Below are 16,297 nucleotides of genomic sequence, written 5' to 3'. Positions count from 1 at the left end.
TAGAGACGGGGTTTCACCATGTTGACCAGGATGGTCTCGATCTCTTGACCTCGTGATCCACCCGCCTCGGCCTCCCAAAGTGCTGGGATTACAGGCTTGAGCCACCGCGCCTGGCCTATTTTTTTTTTTTTTGAGATGGAGTCTCGCTCTGTCGCCCAGGCTGGAGTGCAGCGGTGCAATCTCGGCTCCTGCAACCTCTGCCTCCTGGGTTCAAGCCATTCTCCTGCCTCAGCCTCCTGAGTAGCTGGGACTACAGGCTCGAGCCATCATGCCTGGCTAAGTTTTGTATTTTTAGCAGAGACGGGGTTTCACCATATTGGCCAGGCTGGTCTTGAACTCCTGACTTCAGGTGATCTGCCCACCTCAGCCTCCCAAGTGCTGGGATTACAGGCGTGAGCCACCTCGCCCAGCTAATTTTTGTATTTTTAGTAGAGATGGGGTTTCTCCATGTTGGCCAGGCTGGTCTTGAACTCCTGACCCCAGGTGATCCGCTGGCCTCAGCCTCCCACAGTGATGGGATTACAGGCATGAGCCACCACACCTGGCCCAACATCAGCATTTCTTCTTAGATCCTAGGAAGGGGAAGGGATGTGAGTTAGCTGGAAGACACCCTGAGATGCTGATAGTCAGTGTGCCTCACCCTGATGGAGACTGTGCACTGAAGACCGTCATCTCCTGGCCCTGGCCCTGGCCTCATCTCCCCCAGGGAGAGGCCATGGCTTCTCTCTAGTCTTTCAGGTTGATAGTGGAACTGTCCCTGGTGACGGGTCCATCGTCACCACGTGTCCTGGTCCTCCTGGTTTTCTCATGCCTGGGGATGGATGGATGGGGTCGAAACCGCAGAACGTCACTGACAAGGATGCGGATACCCAATACGATGCTCATGACGCCCACAGTGGCCAGCCCAACTCCACCCAGGATGACCAGAGCAAGAGGAACCTGGTGGCACTGCTGGAGCAGCCATAGACTCATCCATCCCAGCGGCACCAGGCGGAAGAGGGCCAGGGTGGCCAAGGAGGCCCAGCTGGTCACGCTGAAGGCCAGGGACGGGGCCTGGCGAGAAAGCAGCAGCAGCTTCCGCAGGTGCAAGCAGGCAGAGTTCAGCTCCAGGAGCAGAGACACCATGGAGAAGCCCACGTACTGGCCGGACAGAACAGCAGTGCTGAGGCAGCTCACCACCTGGGAGCCAGGGTCAGAGGTCAGAGGACCCCCAAGACCTGCTGGCTACAATGTCCCAATAACCCAGGGCGTCAGAAAGCGGCTTCCATGCATTTAGTGGGACTCCCCAAACACCTGACCTTTATTCCTGCCCTTATCCTGGGGCCCTGAGCATCCTTAAAACACTTCTGGCCGGGCGTGGTGGCCCACGCCTGTAATCCCAGCACTTTGGGAGGCTGAGGCGGGTGGATCACTAAGTCAAGAGATCGAGACCATCCTGGTCAACAAGGTGAAACCCCGTCTCTACTAAAAATACAAAAAGTAGCTGGGCATGGTGGCTGGTGCCTATAGTCCCAGCTACTCAGGAGGCTGAGGCAGGAGAATTGCTTGAACCCAGGAGGCGGAGGTTGCGGTGAGCCAAGATCGCGCCATTGCACTCCAGCCTGGGCAACAAGAGCGAAACCCCATCTCGGAAAAAAAAAAAAAAAAACACTTCTGGCCGGGTGTGGTGGCTCACACCTGCCATCCCAGCACTTTGTGAGGCCGAGGCAGGCGGATCACCTGAAGTCAGCAGTTCGAGACCAGCCTGACCAACATGGAGATACTCTTGTCTCTACTAAAACTACAAAATTAGCTGGGCATGGTGGCACATGCCTGTAATCCCAGCTACTCAGGTGGCTGAGGCAGGAGAATCACTTGAACCTGGGAGATAGAGGTTGTGGTGAGCCGAGATCTTGCCATTGCACTCCAGCCTGGGTGACAGAGCGAGACACCGTCTCAAAAAAAAAAACAAAAAAACCCAGCCCTTCCATAGATGGAACAGGGCTTGGCCCAGGCAGGGGCTGTCTCGCCCCCTCACCCCCCTTAACTTCCCATTTCTGGGGTTCCATGCCCCATACCCACACCCTATACCAGTGCTCCCTCTTCTCAGAAAAGCTCCATAGTCCACACTTCTGTGATCAGCTGGAACTCCCCAGGCATGGTGGGTGTCTGGACTCCCCCGCTGTGGCCGGGAGCACCTCCTCCCTCTAACTCAGCCTAAGACTGGGGAGCAAAGCACCAGCTGAGGGCAAAGACTCTGTGGGAAGTGATAGGCCAGAAAAATGAAGAGAGAGCTGGGCACGGTGGCTCATGCCTGTCATTCTAGCACTTTGGGAGGCCAAGGCGGGCAGATTACCTGAGGTCAGAAGTTCAAGACCAGTCTGGCCAACATGACAAAACCCTGCCTCTACTAAAAATATAAAACTTAGCTGGTCATGGTGGTATGCACCGGTAATCCCAGCGACATGGGAGGCTGAGGCAGGAGAGTCACTTGAACCCCGGCAGCGACAGTTGCAGAGTTGAGATCCCACCACTGCACTCCAGCCTGGGCAACAGAGTGAGACTCCATCTCAGGAAAAAAAAAAAAAAAGAAAAAGAAGAATGAAGAGAGATTGGGAGCCTCAGGCTGGACAGGGCTCCCCCCACCACCCTCTGGTCTGGCTTCTCCCCTCAGAGTCTCACCACCAAGTGATGACAGAGGAGATCCCAGGTCTTGCCCAGGCGCTGGTTCCACAGCAGGTCAGCTCCATCGGCCAGGAAATAACCTTTGGGCAAGGGGGTGGGGGCTTAGGCTTCTCCAGAGCAGGGCGGCTTAGAGCGGATTTCCAGCCCCCCCACCCCAGTTCTTAAGTTTCCCTGGGTAAAGCCTTCAGGAATGTTTAACCCTATGGGGGAGGGGAAAGGGACCTCGCAGGACGGCAGAGGCTGCTCCCCTTCCCCCAACCCCCCAGCCTTCGCTGCAGACTCACCTACAGACACCGCTACCAGCACCAGGGCCCAGCGCAGGTGGCTCTGGATAGGGTCGGCGGCCATCTGAGGGTGCAGGATCAGCCTGGGGACACCGGGGAGGCATGGTCAGCCCCCCGAAGCCCCGACTCCGCCCTCCCGCCACGCGCGCCCCCACCCCAGTCTCTACTCCGGGTCTCCCGATCTCAGCCTTCCACCCCCACCCCCGCCCAGTGCGCCTCGAACCCCCAAGGCCGCACCCGAGCAGCGCCGCGATCCCCGAGAGCAGGCTGTGTACCAGGGACACGCAGAGGTTCCGCCACCGCCAGCCGTCCCGAGCGGCGGGCCCCGGTGTGGGCAGCAACCGCAGCCCCCAGTGCAGCCCCGGGAACGTCAGGAAGGAGGCGCCAGTCACGAGGAGCCCCGGGGGCGCCATGGCGGGTGGGGGAGGTCCGGGTGGGTCCCCTCGGCGCCCGCGCTCTCGACCGGGAAGCAACAGCGGCCCCGCGAGGACTGGGAACCCACTACCCGGCAGGGCAGGGCGGGGCGCCCTCCCCCGTGCCCCGCCTTTGGGATCCACAGGAACTTTTCCCCGGGTCCACGCCTTGTTCCTCGGGCCGGGCGGTGATTGGAGCAACCGCGGGGCCGCTGTCCCCGAGCCTTGGCAACCGGTGGCGTCCCGCCCCACCCCGGGAGAGCGGCTGGGGGCTCCAGGCACCAGACCGCGCGCTGCCTCTCGGGGGTCCTCCCCAGCTACGTGCGTCCTGAAGCGCTCGGAGCTGCAGACCGGGGTCTCCGGTCCCACCTCGCCTGACACTCCCGGCCCCACCCCGCGACCCTTGACCTCCTCTTCCCACTCCCACGCCTTTCACCTGCTGAGCGTCACCAGTAGCCACCACCACCTGGAAGGCGGAGATTTGCCCGAGCCTGGCCGCCGCCCTGCCCTTCCCTCCCAGCATCGGGGGTGGGGACTGGGCGCCGCGCTTTCTTGGAGCCACCCTTTCTGTCTCCTGAGGTTTCCAGGCCTGTAACATACCCAGCAAACTTGTAACTCCAGGAGTTTGCCCCCGCAACGCCCAGGAAACCCCCTGTTGAAGAAGGAATCCACTGGACCCCACCCCGCCCCGCGGCATTTTTTTCGGCCCCACAGAGGAGCCTTATCAGGAAGAGGAGGCAAAAGGGAACCGCTGGCTACCACAGTCCTGAAAAGCACCCCTTCCCCAGGGGCTTTGGTACCAGGTGGGTGGGTAGGATGCCTTTCAATCCGAGGGCAAGGAAAGGTAACACGGGGTCCCTTCAAGGCCGGGGCAGTCAGAAGAGACAGAGCTGTCCTGTTTTCAATAGCAGGGCTGTTAGGATTCTAGAACCCTCCACCTAGCCTTAAGAGGAAGAGCCTCCCCAGCCCCTCACCACCTGAAGAGCTACAGGTCTGTGCTTTCCTTCCACCTACCCCACTCCGCCCCTCTTTACCTGGCCGACAGCCAGCAATCCAGCGCTGTTTTCCTGTAGGCTGAGAGGGAGGATTCCAGCTACTTCCAAGAATGAACTTCATCAACCAGGAAGCACCCCAAGCAAACCTTCTCACCAGAAAACTGAGGTCTTCCCTTCCTTCTTCTACACCCACTTCTCCAAAGCTTTAAATAATAACACTGATCTCTTAAATTATATTTATTATATGAAAGTCATACACCATTCATGTAGAAAATTTGGAAATTACAGAAAAACAAAAGATGAAAATCACAATTTTATTCCACTATCCAAAGATAACCACTAAACATTTTTTAGTATGCCTTCAGTCTTTATCTGTTCTATGTAAACAGTAAGTATAAACCCAGATTTTAAAAAACAAAATTGAGATCACATAACATGCGCTATTTTTACAACCTCTTAATATTCAAGGAGCATTTTTCTGTCAGATGTTCTTTTACATGACTTTTAATGTCTGTGCAGTACTCCACCATCTGGATGGATATACAATAATTTACTTCAGTAATCCCCTATTGCAAACTTTCATTACAGCAGAAAAGGAATGAATTTCCAACCACACCATTGCTTCCCATTTTTCTCCATTGCAGCGCTGGGATGAACATCTTATAACTAAATCCTCAATTATTTTCTTAGGATAAATTCCCAAACATAGAATTAGTAGGTCAAAGGACATGGACGCTTTTAGGGTACATGGCACACATCACCAAACTGCCGTCCAGGAAGCCAGCACCAATCTATCCTCCCACACACAATGTATGGGCATGTTATTTTAGCAGTCTCTTTGCCAATACTGGGTCTTATTTTTTTCTGTGATGGTTTGCTAAGGGAAAAACGCTTTCAGCTCTATTTGCCTTTCTTTAATTACTAATGAAGCATACATTTGGTTCGGGGTTTTAGCCATTAGAATTTCCTTTGTGAATTTCCTGTGTGTGTCCTTCCACAGCTGGCTCTTGGTCCTTGAGTCTGCTTATATAAACATTACAGGCTGGGAGGAGGAAGTAGGGCGCTGAAGCCGCAGGGCACTGCACTGACGGTGCCCCATCTCGGAGGCAGAAAGACTGGAGAGAAATGGTGATCAATGTAGGAGGGGCTGGAGGCTTGCCGTCGATGGAGGCTGGCTGTGCTCCCTCCTCTTGGGGTGCTCCGACGTTTATGGGCGCCTCTGTTGGATGCCCAGGGAGGACCCTGTGCTGTCCAGACCTGGTCCTTCACTGGTCTTTGGGTTCCCAAGCTGCCTTTCCTCACCTCTGCTCCATGACGGGTGAAGATGGTAGAAGAACATGCCGAGGGCTGGAGGGAGACACTGTGGCCAGTGAAGCAAGGAGAAGAAAGGACGGAGGCAATGTCCAGGGACACAGTGGCCTCTGCTGCAGCCTACGAGTCCATCCACCCTCTCGACACTGCCCCCACACAGCCTGCCCTCAGCTTGGCTGCAGAAGGCAGGGTTCTGCGGTCTACTCTTCTCCACATCCTTCAGTTTTTCACAGGTGGAGAAGACAGAGCTCCCTGCACCTCTCCTCCCACCAAAGCGAACACACAGCTTCCTGTAGCCCCTGAGTGAGACTGGATCAGAGCTGGAGGCTGCAGGTTCACACTGCCTGATACCCAGGAGGTCATATCCCATAACCCATCTCCCCTGCTGGCTGGAGGGGAGAATTTCCCATCTGCACAGGCCTGAGCTGGGGACTGCATACCACCCTGGAGAGCAAAATGAGGAAAGTGGCAGAGCAGCAGCAGGTACAGTTCCCCTGGGGCTGCTGTCCTGCCCTGGATGGCAGGGGAAGCCTGGGGCCGCCCCTGCATGGGGGACATTATGAGCTTCTCCTAGCTCCTCGCATTTGTCTAACTCTGAGGGCCCAGGCAGTCTTGCCTTGGAATTTCTATACTCAGAGTGTAAGAAAGATTGGGGGCACAGGGTACGGTTCAAACTCCGAAACCCTCTTGGGAGGTGTGAACTTTGTGGTGTCTTCCTCCAGCTCCCCATTACTCCCCAGCTCCTGGGTGATGGTGTCAGGGATGGGGGATGGACAACAGCTTATGTGAAAAGGTGTTCTGTTCCCACCCACAGGGGGAGGCCAGCCCAGGTTCTGAGTCTACACAGGTGGGCTTGATTCTCTCATGCCCACTCATCTGTGTGACTCCCCATCTTACAGGAGATCTAAGGGTCCCAGACACAGGTAAACGCCACAAGTCTAGAGTCTGGGCCAGCCTGAGGGAATGCAGGGAAAAGTAAGAGCAGAAGGAAGTCCGGCATGGTGGCTCACGCCTGTAATCCCAGCACTGTGGGAGGCCGAGGCAGGCGGACCACAAGGTCAAGAGATTGAGACTATCCTGGCCAACATGCTGAAACCCCATCTCTACTAAAAATACAAAAATTAGCTGGGCGTGGTGGTGGGTGCCTGCAGTCCCAGCTACTCGGGAGGCTGAGGCAGGAGAATCTCTTGAACCCGGGAGGCGGAGGTTGCAGTGAGCCAGAATCATGCCACTGCACTCCAGCCTAGCGACAAAGCTAGACTCCACGTCAAAAAAAAAAAAAAAAAAAAAAGCGCAGAAGGATGCCTGCTCACACCTGAGTTTTAGCGTCACTTTTCCCTGAAGAGTGAACTTACTTTTGGACCTCATCTGGAAAGGCCAGTGGGGAAGGATGGAGGATCAAGAAGGTCGGGTAGACAGAGTTTTCTTCTCTCCACGCCTTCCCACTGCCACACAAAGACCAACTAACCTTGGGTTGTTTGAGCCTTCTCCTCCTCAATTCAGCCAGTGTCGCTAATCTAAAAACTGCTCCTTGCGGGCCCATCTGGGCAAAGGCTCTCCAGCTTTCCCAAAACGTATCACCAACCCTGCCGTGCGGACCTTCCCAGCCCCGGTTCTGTCACCTTCCAGATGCTGGGGAAAGCAGCTCCTCCTTGTCTTCCTCGAAGCCAGGGGCAGAGGGCAACAGTTCTTCAACTGGCAGCTTTAGCGGGGTGAGGACATAAAGCTTGCCACTGAAGAACTACTGCGGCTCAGCCAGGTGAGGGTGTGAGAGGCGCGAGCTCCTAGAGGGAGAGGAAGGAACAACGGGAGCCACGTGAGCAAGGCCGGTTCAGGGACACTGACCCACTGGCCATCGGAGTCCCACCCGGCAGACAGACCTTCAAGCTTCTAGAGAAGGGTTGCAGCTCTGACCTGGGCCTGCAGAAGCTGTTAACTCCGGCGAGCGAAAAGGCAGCTCTAACAGACCCCTTGCTCTTCTTTCGAACTGGAGTCTACACAAACCCAGTCCAGCTCTGCCCTCCCCTGCCCCAGCAGCGCCCGGGGCCCAGCCTCCTCAGCATTCAGGCGGGCCAGGCCTGAGACCCTGGACACACCCCACCAGCACCCAGGTGCCAGAAGTGTGGTACCTCAGGTCCAGAAACGTGAGTTCAGGGATCGGCCCAACTGACTGGTTCCCAGGGAGCTGAGCTGGAAGGAGTGTGCTGGGGCCCTGGGTTGGGGAAGAGCGAGGAAGGGAGGAAGTCTAGCGTTGGAAAGAAGGTCAGCAGAGGCTCCTGGGGCTGTGAGGGGGCGGACAGGGGACCACAGGCTGGAGGGGAGGGAGGGATGGGCAGGGTGGTTGGGCAGCTTCTCCAGGCCTCTCGGATGCCAGGCATTCCGCTTGCGCATTCCGGGTACATCTGGTATGAATTCCAGGCTGTCTGCCGGCCCCTCCATGTCTGAACTTTGTTCCAAGTTGCAAGCCCCGCCCCCACAGTTCCAACGCATGAATCAGCAGGAAAAGCCGGGCCCTGCAGCATGGCCCAGGGAGGGGGCTGGGGGCGTGGCAGGCTCGGGGGATGTGAGCTGGGGAGGGCGGGTGTTCGCCGACACTCGGTCCAAGGGCATGGCCCACGGTGGGCAGAGGGGCCCGGGCGGTCTTGCCTTGGAATTTCTACACTCAGAGTGTAAGAAAGATTTGGGGATACGGGGCGCGGTTCAAATTCCGAAACCCTCTTGGGAGGCGTGAACTTTGTGGTGTCTTCCTTTCCCTAGGTGACCAGTCCAACTCTGTCCGACTTTCCTCTGTCTGAGATGGCTCCGTTCAGCCCAGAGGACTCGGCAGCTGCTGAGAGTCTGTGCCAAGCAGGTGCCCTTGGCTGCAGGGTGGGGTGGGCCCAGGGCACTGACCCTCTGACCAGCTGCTCCATCAACCCCCTGGCACTCTGACAGCTCCTCGTCCAGTCTGACAGCCAGGATGACAGGCCAAAAGAGTTGGAGGCTGGAACCAGGGCCGGAGGGAGGTGGGGGCGACAGCCTAGGCCATGGGGAGGGGCCAAGAGTTGGCCGGGAGGTGGGGAGAGAGGCAGCCCAGTGATGACTAACCCAGGCGCCCCACCCAGCCAGCCGGCTTCCCAGGCAGTCGGGGCCAGGCCTGGGCTAGGGGCCTCACGACAGGATAGGCTGGGGGGAGGTGCAGAGGTGACCTTCTCTCGGCCCAAGACGGCCAGTTAGTCTGGGGAGCGGGGGTTAGAGTTTCCAGGCCCTCCTCTTGCCCTCTTCCCCCCGCCCGACCGCGGTGAAACCCTAACCTTTGGGTTGCATAAGGCCCCGGCACCGCCGCCCCCTACTCGCCTCCCCTCCCCCCTTACATAACATCCCCCGGAGGGAACGAGAGGAGGGGCCGGCCCGCCCAGAGACCCCTTCCCTGCCAGGGCGCTGAACTGGCCCTGACCCAGTGAACGCCGGTGGCGGCAGAGAACCTCCTCGCCGCCCGCTCGGGGAGTCCAGAGCCTCCCCAGGCTAGATAGATGGCCGGTCCCTGTATCCTCAGGCCGGGGGGCGCCGGGTGAGCCTCCCCCGGCCCTCCGGCCCCTGCGCTTCCCCCACGCCCCCGGCCGATACTCCGCCAGCCCTTCCGCCACGACTCCCACCCCGGACTCTTTCTTCGCCGCTTCTGACACACTCGCCCGGCCAGTCCAGGCCCCTCTCCCTGCAGCACCCCTGCCCCCGCCGCCCCCTCTCTCCTCCACGGAAGGGCAGGGTGTGGCCGCCCGGACCCCACTTTCGCCCTCCATCCCGTCGCCGCGGCTTCCCGCTGCGTGACCGGGTCGTCAGCTCACACCCACCTGGTGCTGGGTGTGGGGGCTGCTGCGCGGAGGGGAGCAAATCACTGCGTCCGCTCCCCACGGCCGGCGGCGCTGTCTCTTCTCGGCGCCCAGCACACACCGGCTACAGACTCCGATCAGCTGGCGGCGTCGTGACGCACGAGCTGCGAAAGCGCCGTCCAGGGCCAATCACCGCCCACTGCTGGGCAACGTGGCCACGCCCACCCGGGGGCGCCGGGGCCTCGCCCTGGTCCCGCCTCTCCGGGCGCCCTGGCTCTGATTGGCAAGGAGGCCATCCCTTTGCCAGGCGGCATTGCACCAAGCCAAGCCCACCAGCTCCGGAGCCGGCCAATAGACGGAAGGGCGTGGCCCAGCCTTCCGCGTCAGCGACCTGCTTAGAAAAGCGCTACGTCAAACGAGAGTCCTAAAGAGCAGGCGAAAGTCACGGCGTCTGCGTGTGCAGTGCATGCCGGTTCGTGTAGTTCGCAGCCCGACACCCTCATTCCCAGAACCCAGCGCGCTCTGTGAGTTGGCATTTTTAAACTGAGCTCGGAATCCAGCCCAGGGAAGTCCTTAAAGGGCGACCGCCCCTCCGTGTTGGAGCCGTGAGTGCTTCTTTTAGACATCCCCCAAACGGACTCGCCGGCCTCCGCAGGACGCTCTAGCTCTTTAAGGAAAGGTGGAGCTGACCCAAGAGCAGGAGTGGGCAGAGCATCAGCGCCCAGGGCGGCCAGAACTCTGCGGCTTTTGGAGGATGGCGGATGCCCACCTCGCCCAGCCCAGCCCAGCCCGCTCCTCCTGGGAGCCCTTCCTAACCAGAGGAGGCTTTTTTCTTGGATGTCTCTTCCCAGTCCCAGCCTCCCAAGAGGTAGCTTTCTAACAAAAGATTCATAGCACAGTCCTCACCTTAAAGTAGAGGGAGGGCTTCTGGTCAGAAATTAGGGGATGGGCCATGCCAAAGTGCAAATGGTCAGCAATCGCATCCTCTGATTAACCCCTATTCAGTCCCGCCCTCCAAAGCTCTTCACTGACTCAGGCCTACTTAGGGAAGAGATTTCAAAGGTGGAGACCAATGAGCAGGCTGCTCCTTCCCCAGGGGCCAATCAGAGTCTAGGTGAGCGGGGGATGGGCACAAACTGAAATGAACCCAATGACTTGGCAAAAGCTGCTGGTCCGCTTTTTTAAAGGGGCAAGCCTGAGACCAGCCCCACCTCATCACTCCCCGCGACCCCCCGAAGAGGAACGTGTGGACTGAAATCCATGACTTTTCCTTAAGCTCCAAAGAGGGTCTGAGAGGAACTGAGCAGGAGAGATGAGCCTGGAGGGTGAGGTCGTTCCCTCTGATAAATACTCGCTCCATCAGGTAATTGATAAGGTTCCTCGGAGCTCCAGAATTCTGAGCCTGCGTTCAGAACATTGCGCCTTTAAGGAAACTTCCTGCCTTCCGCCCCAGTAACAGCTGATTGTTGGAAAGTGTGACCTCTGGGGACGAATCAGCTGTTACCACATCCTCCTCCTTGCTTCCCCTCCCCCATCCCCTGATCCACCCCCATGGGTGGCGAAGGAAAGAACATGGGGGATGTGATTGTTTGTATGATCTTTCTTTTCCCCCCATCACTCCAAGACTATCTCCCCCAACCCCAGCCCCCATCTGCTCCTCAGTGCTTCAGAGGTTCTGGGCTTGGAAAGAGGTATTTCCTGTTGGTACTGTCAGTTCAGACCCTCTGGGCTAGACTCTACCTGGTCGAGGGGGAGGCCAGTATTGGGGAGGTTCAGAATGGCGGCTGGGGCTGGGGAGGGTGCAGTGAACCTGAGGACCCAGCTTAGGGAGGAGGAATGCCTATGGGAAGTAAACCAGCGGCTCAGAACGCTGCTTCCCAGGCCAGAGGCCCCCTACATCCTACTCGAGTTGAGGAAGGAGACCGCCAGTCCTTTTCTGCTTCTAACGCCGTTTCCCCTTCAGCCCTCTGCGTTACATTTCAAAAGAAGTTCGAAGTCAGCCAGAGGAGCAAGTGGAGGGCGCCGCCGGCGGGGTTAAGGACGAGACCCCCACTGCTCGCCACAATCCCATCCATACATCGCGGGTATGGTGTGGAGGAATCTTTCTGAAAGGCACTGTTTTCGCTTTTTTTTTTTTTTTTTTTTTTTTTTTTGAGACGGAGTTTCGCTCATGTTACCCAGGCTGGAGTGCAATGGCGCGATCTCGGCTCACCGCAACCTCCGCCTCCTGGGTTCAGGCAATTCTCCTGCCTCAGCCTCCTGAGTAGCTGGGATTACAGGCACGCGCCACCATGCCCAGCTGATTTTTTGTATTTTTAGTAAAGACGGGGTTTCACCATGTTGACCAGGATGGTCTCGATCTCTTGACCTCGTGATCCACCCGCCTCGGCCTCCCAAAGTGCTGGGATTACAGGCTTGAGCCACCGCGCCCGGCTTGTTTTCGCTTAAACACGATCACACCCCCACCTAAGTCACACACCCCACGCCTACTTCACGGATCAAGACCCTTTCGCATGTAATATCTAGAGCTGTAAGCCTTTAAAAGGGGTAAGGATTTTCTTTGTTGGGGGCCTGCGCTGTTAGGGCATTGAGGCCCAACGCAGCTCCCGGCCGAATAAACCACCTCTTCCTTCCCAGTTCGGTGTTCCAGAGGCTTGTTTGTGGCCTTTCCTGCTTCAGAGTTGCTCTGGTCCTCCCTGGACAGGGGGGCCTGCTGATGGGATGCTCCTGGTTTTGCCCATTCGCTCCACTTCTAACTGTTCTCAGCTGCCACCTGCTCCCTGAGCGGCTCTGTTTTTTGCTTTCAGCGGTGCCCTACCCACATAGCCACCCCCCTTCCCAGCAAGGCTCCTAATTGCTAACGGGGAACTGCTGAAGGACTCCAGGTGGAACACGTTGGCCGCAGAAGCCAGTGTCGTAGGCTGGGAAGTGCTGAAGTAAGACCCAGATAAATATTTGCCCCAACCCTGAGTTGGGAGTCGGGGTCACGCCAGGACAAGCTTAGTGTGAAGTCCTAGGGCTGACCTGGCAAGGCTGGGAGAAATGGAACAGGGCCCGGGCCAAGCTTGGAAGAAAGACACCTCACAAGGGGCCCCGATTCTCCATTACCCCGAGCATCGCAATCCCATCCCCTTCCCGCTCAAGGCCCTTGGGGTGGCCCTTTTCCATTTTCTTCTGCACACTGACCCCACCCTCAAGGCCAAAAGCACAGGCTTAGAGTCCAGGGTTTCTCAACCCCAGCACCCAGTGGCATTTGCAAGTTTCTTTGAATGGCCGCACCATAGGCCAGACCCTAAGTGGGGCCATGACCACCCCCGTGACCGGCAAGGACACCCCAGGATGACCTCCTGGGAGCAGAAGATCTGAAGTAACTGGAAGACCACGAAAAGGGGAAGAATGACCAACCCTGCAGCACCTAATTAACTTGAAACATTCTTCTGTGGTTCCTTATTCCCGCCTCAAATGATAAGGCCATTGGACTCTGTAACCGACCTTGGTCAACCTCGTGACTGCAGACCCTACGGCCCCCTCCCAGCTTGCAAAAACCACCTTTGACTGTAACTTCTGTAACCTTCCACTGCCTACCCCGAACCTATAAAACCAACTCCGATTCCACCGCCCTCCGCTGACTCTCTGTTTGGACTCAGCCTGCCCGCACCCGGGCAAATACGCAGCCATGTTGCTCACACAAAGCCTGTTTGGGGGTCTCTTCATTCAGAGCACGAGTTTTAACAGCATTTTCAGTAGGAGAATTTCTTGTGGGAAGGTACCTGGTGCACATTAGGACATCAGTGCAGTCCCTGGCCTCCATCCTACATGTCAGCAGCAATACCCAACCACCCCCAGCTCCCAGTTTTTTTTTTAAATTGTTTTATTTTTATTATTTTTTTTTTAAAATAAGATGGGGTTTCACCATGATGGCCAAGCTGGCTTTGAACTCCTGACCTCAGGTGATCCACCTACCTCGGCCTCCCAAAGTGCTAGGATTACAGGCGTGAGCCACTGCGCCCGGCCAGCTCCCAGCTTTGACAACCAAAAGTATCTCCAGACGTTACCCAATGTCTCCTGGGGGCCAAAATCTCCTCCAGTTGAGAACTACTGAGTTAGGCAAACTTAGATTCAAATTCCAGCTCTTACTAGCTGTGAAATGATTACAGATAATTTCCCCTGAGCTACAAAATACGGTGAATAAGAGATTCAAGGTTTGTTGCAGGGGTTTCAACAATTAAACATTTTTTTTTTAATTAAAAATTTGGCCAGGCACAGTGACTCATACCTATAATCCCAGCACTTTGGGAGGCCAAAGCAGGTGGATCGCTTTGAGCCCATGAGTTCAAGAGCAGCCAGGACAACGTGGCAAGAGCCTGTCTTTTTTTTTTTTTTTTTGAGGCGAAGTCTTGCTCTGTCGCCAGGCTGGAGTGCAGTGACACAATCTCGGCTCACTGCAACCTCCGCCTCCCGGATTTAAGCAATTCTCCTGGAGTAGCTGGGACTACAGGTCTGTGCCACCACGCCCAACTAATTTTTGTATTTTTTAGTAGAGACGGGGTTTCCCGATGTTAGCCAGGATGGTCTCAATCTCTTGACCTCATGATCTGCCTGCCTCGCCCTCCCAAAGAGCTGGGATTACAGGTGTGAGCCACCTCGCCTGGCCTGTGTCTCTTTAAAAAAATTTTTTTGGGGGCCGGGTGTAGTGGCGCAAGCCTGTAATCCTAGCACTTTCGGAAGCCGAGGTGGGTGAATCACCTGAGGTCAGGAGTTCAAGACCAGCCTGGCCATCAGGGTGAAACCCCATCTTAAAAAAAAAAAAAGAAAAAAAAAATTTTTTTTTAACGGTGGGGTGAAGTGGCTCACACCTGTAATCATAGCACTTTGGGAGGCTGAGGCAGGCAGATTGCTTGAGCTCAGGAGTTTGAGACCAGCCGAGCAACATGATGAAACCCTGTCTCTACCCAAAATACAAAACATGAGCCAGGTGTGGTGGTGCACGTCTGTGGTCCCAGCTACTCAGGAGGCCGAGGTGGAGGTTGTGGTGAGCCTAGGTGACAGAGTGAGACTCCGTCTCAAAAATAAAGAAAAAAATTTTAATTTAAAAACACCTAGCACAGTACCTGCCACACTGGTCGGCAGTTGGTGCACTAACTGTTAGCTTCCTTTACTTTTCTCCCTGCCAGACTAGCAAGAGCTGACCCCACTCAACACAGGCTGACTGCTGGCCAGCTGCATCCTCCATCCCTGACTCTCCAAGATGTGGTCTCCTGGAAACTGTACACTGAGTTGGCCAAGGCGAGGGGCTCATTTGGTCTGAGATTCCCCAAACCCCAAGGGTACTTGCACTGGAACTCAGGGAAAACTCTTACTGGGGGCAGTGAGAGGGAAATTCTGGAGGAGAGCTGTTACAGAACGTTACTTCTCAAGATGTAGCCTGAAGATTGCTGCATCAGAATTACCTGAGAGACTTGTTACAAATGTAGATACCTGGGTTTCACTCTAGACTACGGAATTAGAATTATTCCCTAAAGGACCGAGTGTGGTGGCTCATACTTGTCATCCCAGCACTTTGGGAGGCCAAGGCGGTGGATCACCTGAGGTCAGGAATTTGAGACCTACCGGCCAACATGGCAAAACCTCGTCTCTACTAAAAATACAAAAATTAGCTGGGCGTGATGGTGGGCACCTGTAATCCCAGCTACTAGGGAGGCTGAGGCACGAGTGAATCGCCTGAACTTGGCAGGCGGAGGTCGTAGTGAGCGGAGATCGGGCTGTTGCACTCCAGCCTTGGCAATAGAGCAAGACTCCATCTAAAAAAAAAAAAAAAAAAAAAAAGAATTATGCCCTAAGGTTTGAAAACTACTGCCCTAGGGCTCAGATCAGGCCAGGTTTGCCCCTGAATACCCCAGGAATTCCAGTGCACCAGTTCCTAATGTTGCAAGGACATCACTATTCTAGAGAGGAAAGGAGAATTGCAAGAGGTAAAATTAGGTACACTCAAGGTCACTGCTGCAGTGTAACCCCAAAACCACTAGAGGGCAGGGCACACACAGACTTCCAGGCAGAAAAAGTAGTGCCTGCTCAATTTAGGTAAACTGAGACCAGCACAAAGAACGGATGGACCCAGCCAATTCTATTGGTACTAAGAAGCAGGCACTACTTCCTGACCATCAAAAACATATCCTCTGGTCCGAGCATGCTGGCTGAAGCCTGTAATCCCAGCACTTTGGGAGGCCAAAGCCAGGGATCACCTGAGGTCAGGAGTTCGAGACCAGCCTGGCCAACATGGCGAAACCTCGTCTCTACTAAAAATACAAAACTTAGCTGGCGCAGTGGTGGGTGCCTGTAATCCCAGCTACTCTGGAGGCTGAGGCAGGAGAATCGCTTGAACCCAGGAGGTGGACGTTGCAGTGAGCTGAGATTATGCCACTGCACTCCAGCCTGGGTAACAAGAGAGACACTCCATCTTAAAAGAAAGAAACAAAATCAAAGTTGGGGTTGTACAATTGTGACAGGAAACTTCATTCCCAGGTGAAAAACACACAGTGTACAACCAAGGAGCCCAGGGAACACTGGTTTCATTTCATTTTGTTTATTTTTTTGAGACGAAGTTTCGCAATTGTTGCCCACGCTGGAGTGCAATGGTGTGATCTCTGCTCACTGCAACCTCCACCTCCCGAATTTAAGCGATTCTCCTGCCTCAGCCTCCCAAGTAGTTGGGACTACAGGCACCTGCCACCAGGCCCAGCTAATTTTGTATTTTTAGTAGAGATGGGGTTTCTCCATGTTGGTCAGACTGGTCTCGAACTCTCGACCTCAGGTGGTCTTCC

The 16,297-nt window shown here is 55.9% G+C and overlaps 1 protein-coding gene and 2 long non-coding RNA genes across 3 annotated transcripts; all 3 read right to left on the bottom strand.

Moving 5' to 3' along the window:
- Positions 1–595: 595 nt before the first annotated feature.
- On the bottom strand, positions 596–3,489 carry TLCD2 (TLC domain containing 2). The gene is made up of 4 exons (XM_017541658.2): positions 3,186–3,489; positions 2,949–3,031; positions 2,662–2,744; positions 596–1,179 (listed from the first exon to the last, which is right to left on the bottom strand). Exons 1-4 carry the CDS (start codon positions 3,359–3,361, stop codon positions 727–729), a joined length of 795 nt encoding a protein of 264 aa, XP_017397147.1. The 5' UTR covers positions 3,362–3,489; the 3' UTR covers positions 596–726.
- Positions 3,490–4,651: 1,162 nt separating this feature from the next.
- Positions 4,652–6,768, bottom strand: LOC119473164. Its single transcript, XR_005202365.1, has 2 exons — positions 6,565–6,768; positions 4,652–5,915 (listed from the first exon to the last, which is right to left on the bottom strand). It is a non-coding gene; the product is annotated as an uncharacterized LOC119473164 (long non-coding RNA).
- Positions 6,769–7,098: 330 nt separating this feature from the next.
- Positions 7,099–9,636, bottom strand: LOC108313322. The gene is made up of 2 exons (XR_001829030.2): positions 9,498–9,636; positions 7,099–7,451 (listed from the first exon to the last, which is right to left on the bottom strand). It is a non-coding gene; the product is annotated as an uncharacterized LOC108313322 (long non-coding RNA).
- Between the last annotated feature and the right edge of the window lie 6,661 nt (positions 9,637–16,297).

This window comes from Cebus imitator, unplaced genomic scaffold, assembly GCF_001604975.1.
Source record: "Cebus imitator isolate Cc_AM_T3 unplaced genomic scaffold, Cebus_imitator-1.0 Scaffold136, whole genome shotgun sequence".
Taxonomy (NCBI): Eukaryota; Metazoa; Chordata; class Mammalia; order Primates; family Cebidae; genus Cebus; species Cebus imitator.
The sequence above is the reverse complement of the archived record's forward strand: the minus strand, read 5'-3'. Positions and strand labels throughout refer to the sequence as shown.

Coding starts and splice junctions, on each gene's coding strand:
- TLCD2 (XM_017541658.2), bottom strand. CDS start 3,361: ATGGCGCCCCCGGGGCTCCTCGTGACTGGCGCCTCCTTCCTGACGTTC. Junction 2,745..2,948: donor GCTGGTAGCGGTGTCTGTAG/GTGAGTCTGCAG, acceptor CCTTGCCCAAAG/GTTATTTCCTGGCCGATGGA. Junction 1,180..2,661: donor TCCTCTGTCATCACTTGGTG/GTGAGACTCTGA, acceptor CCTGGCTCCCAG/GTGGTGAGCTGCCTCAGCAC.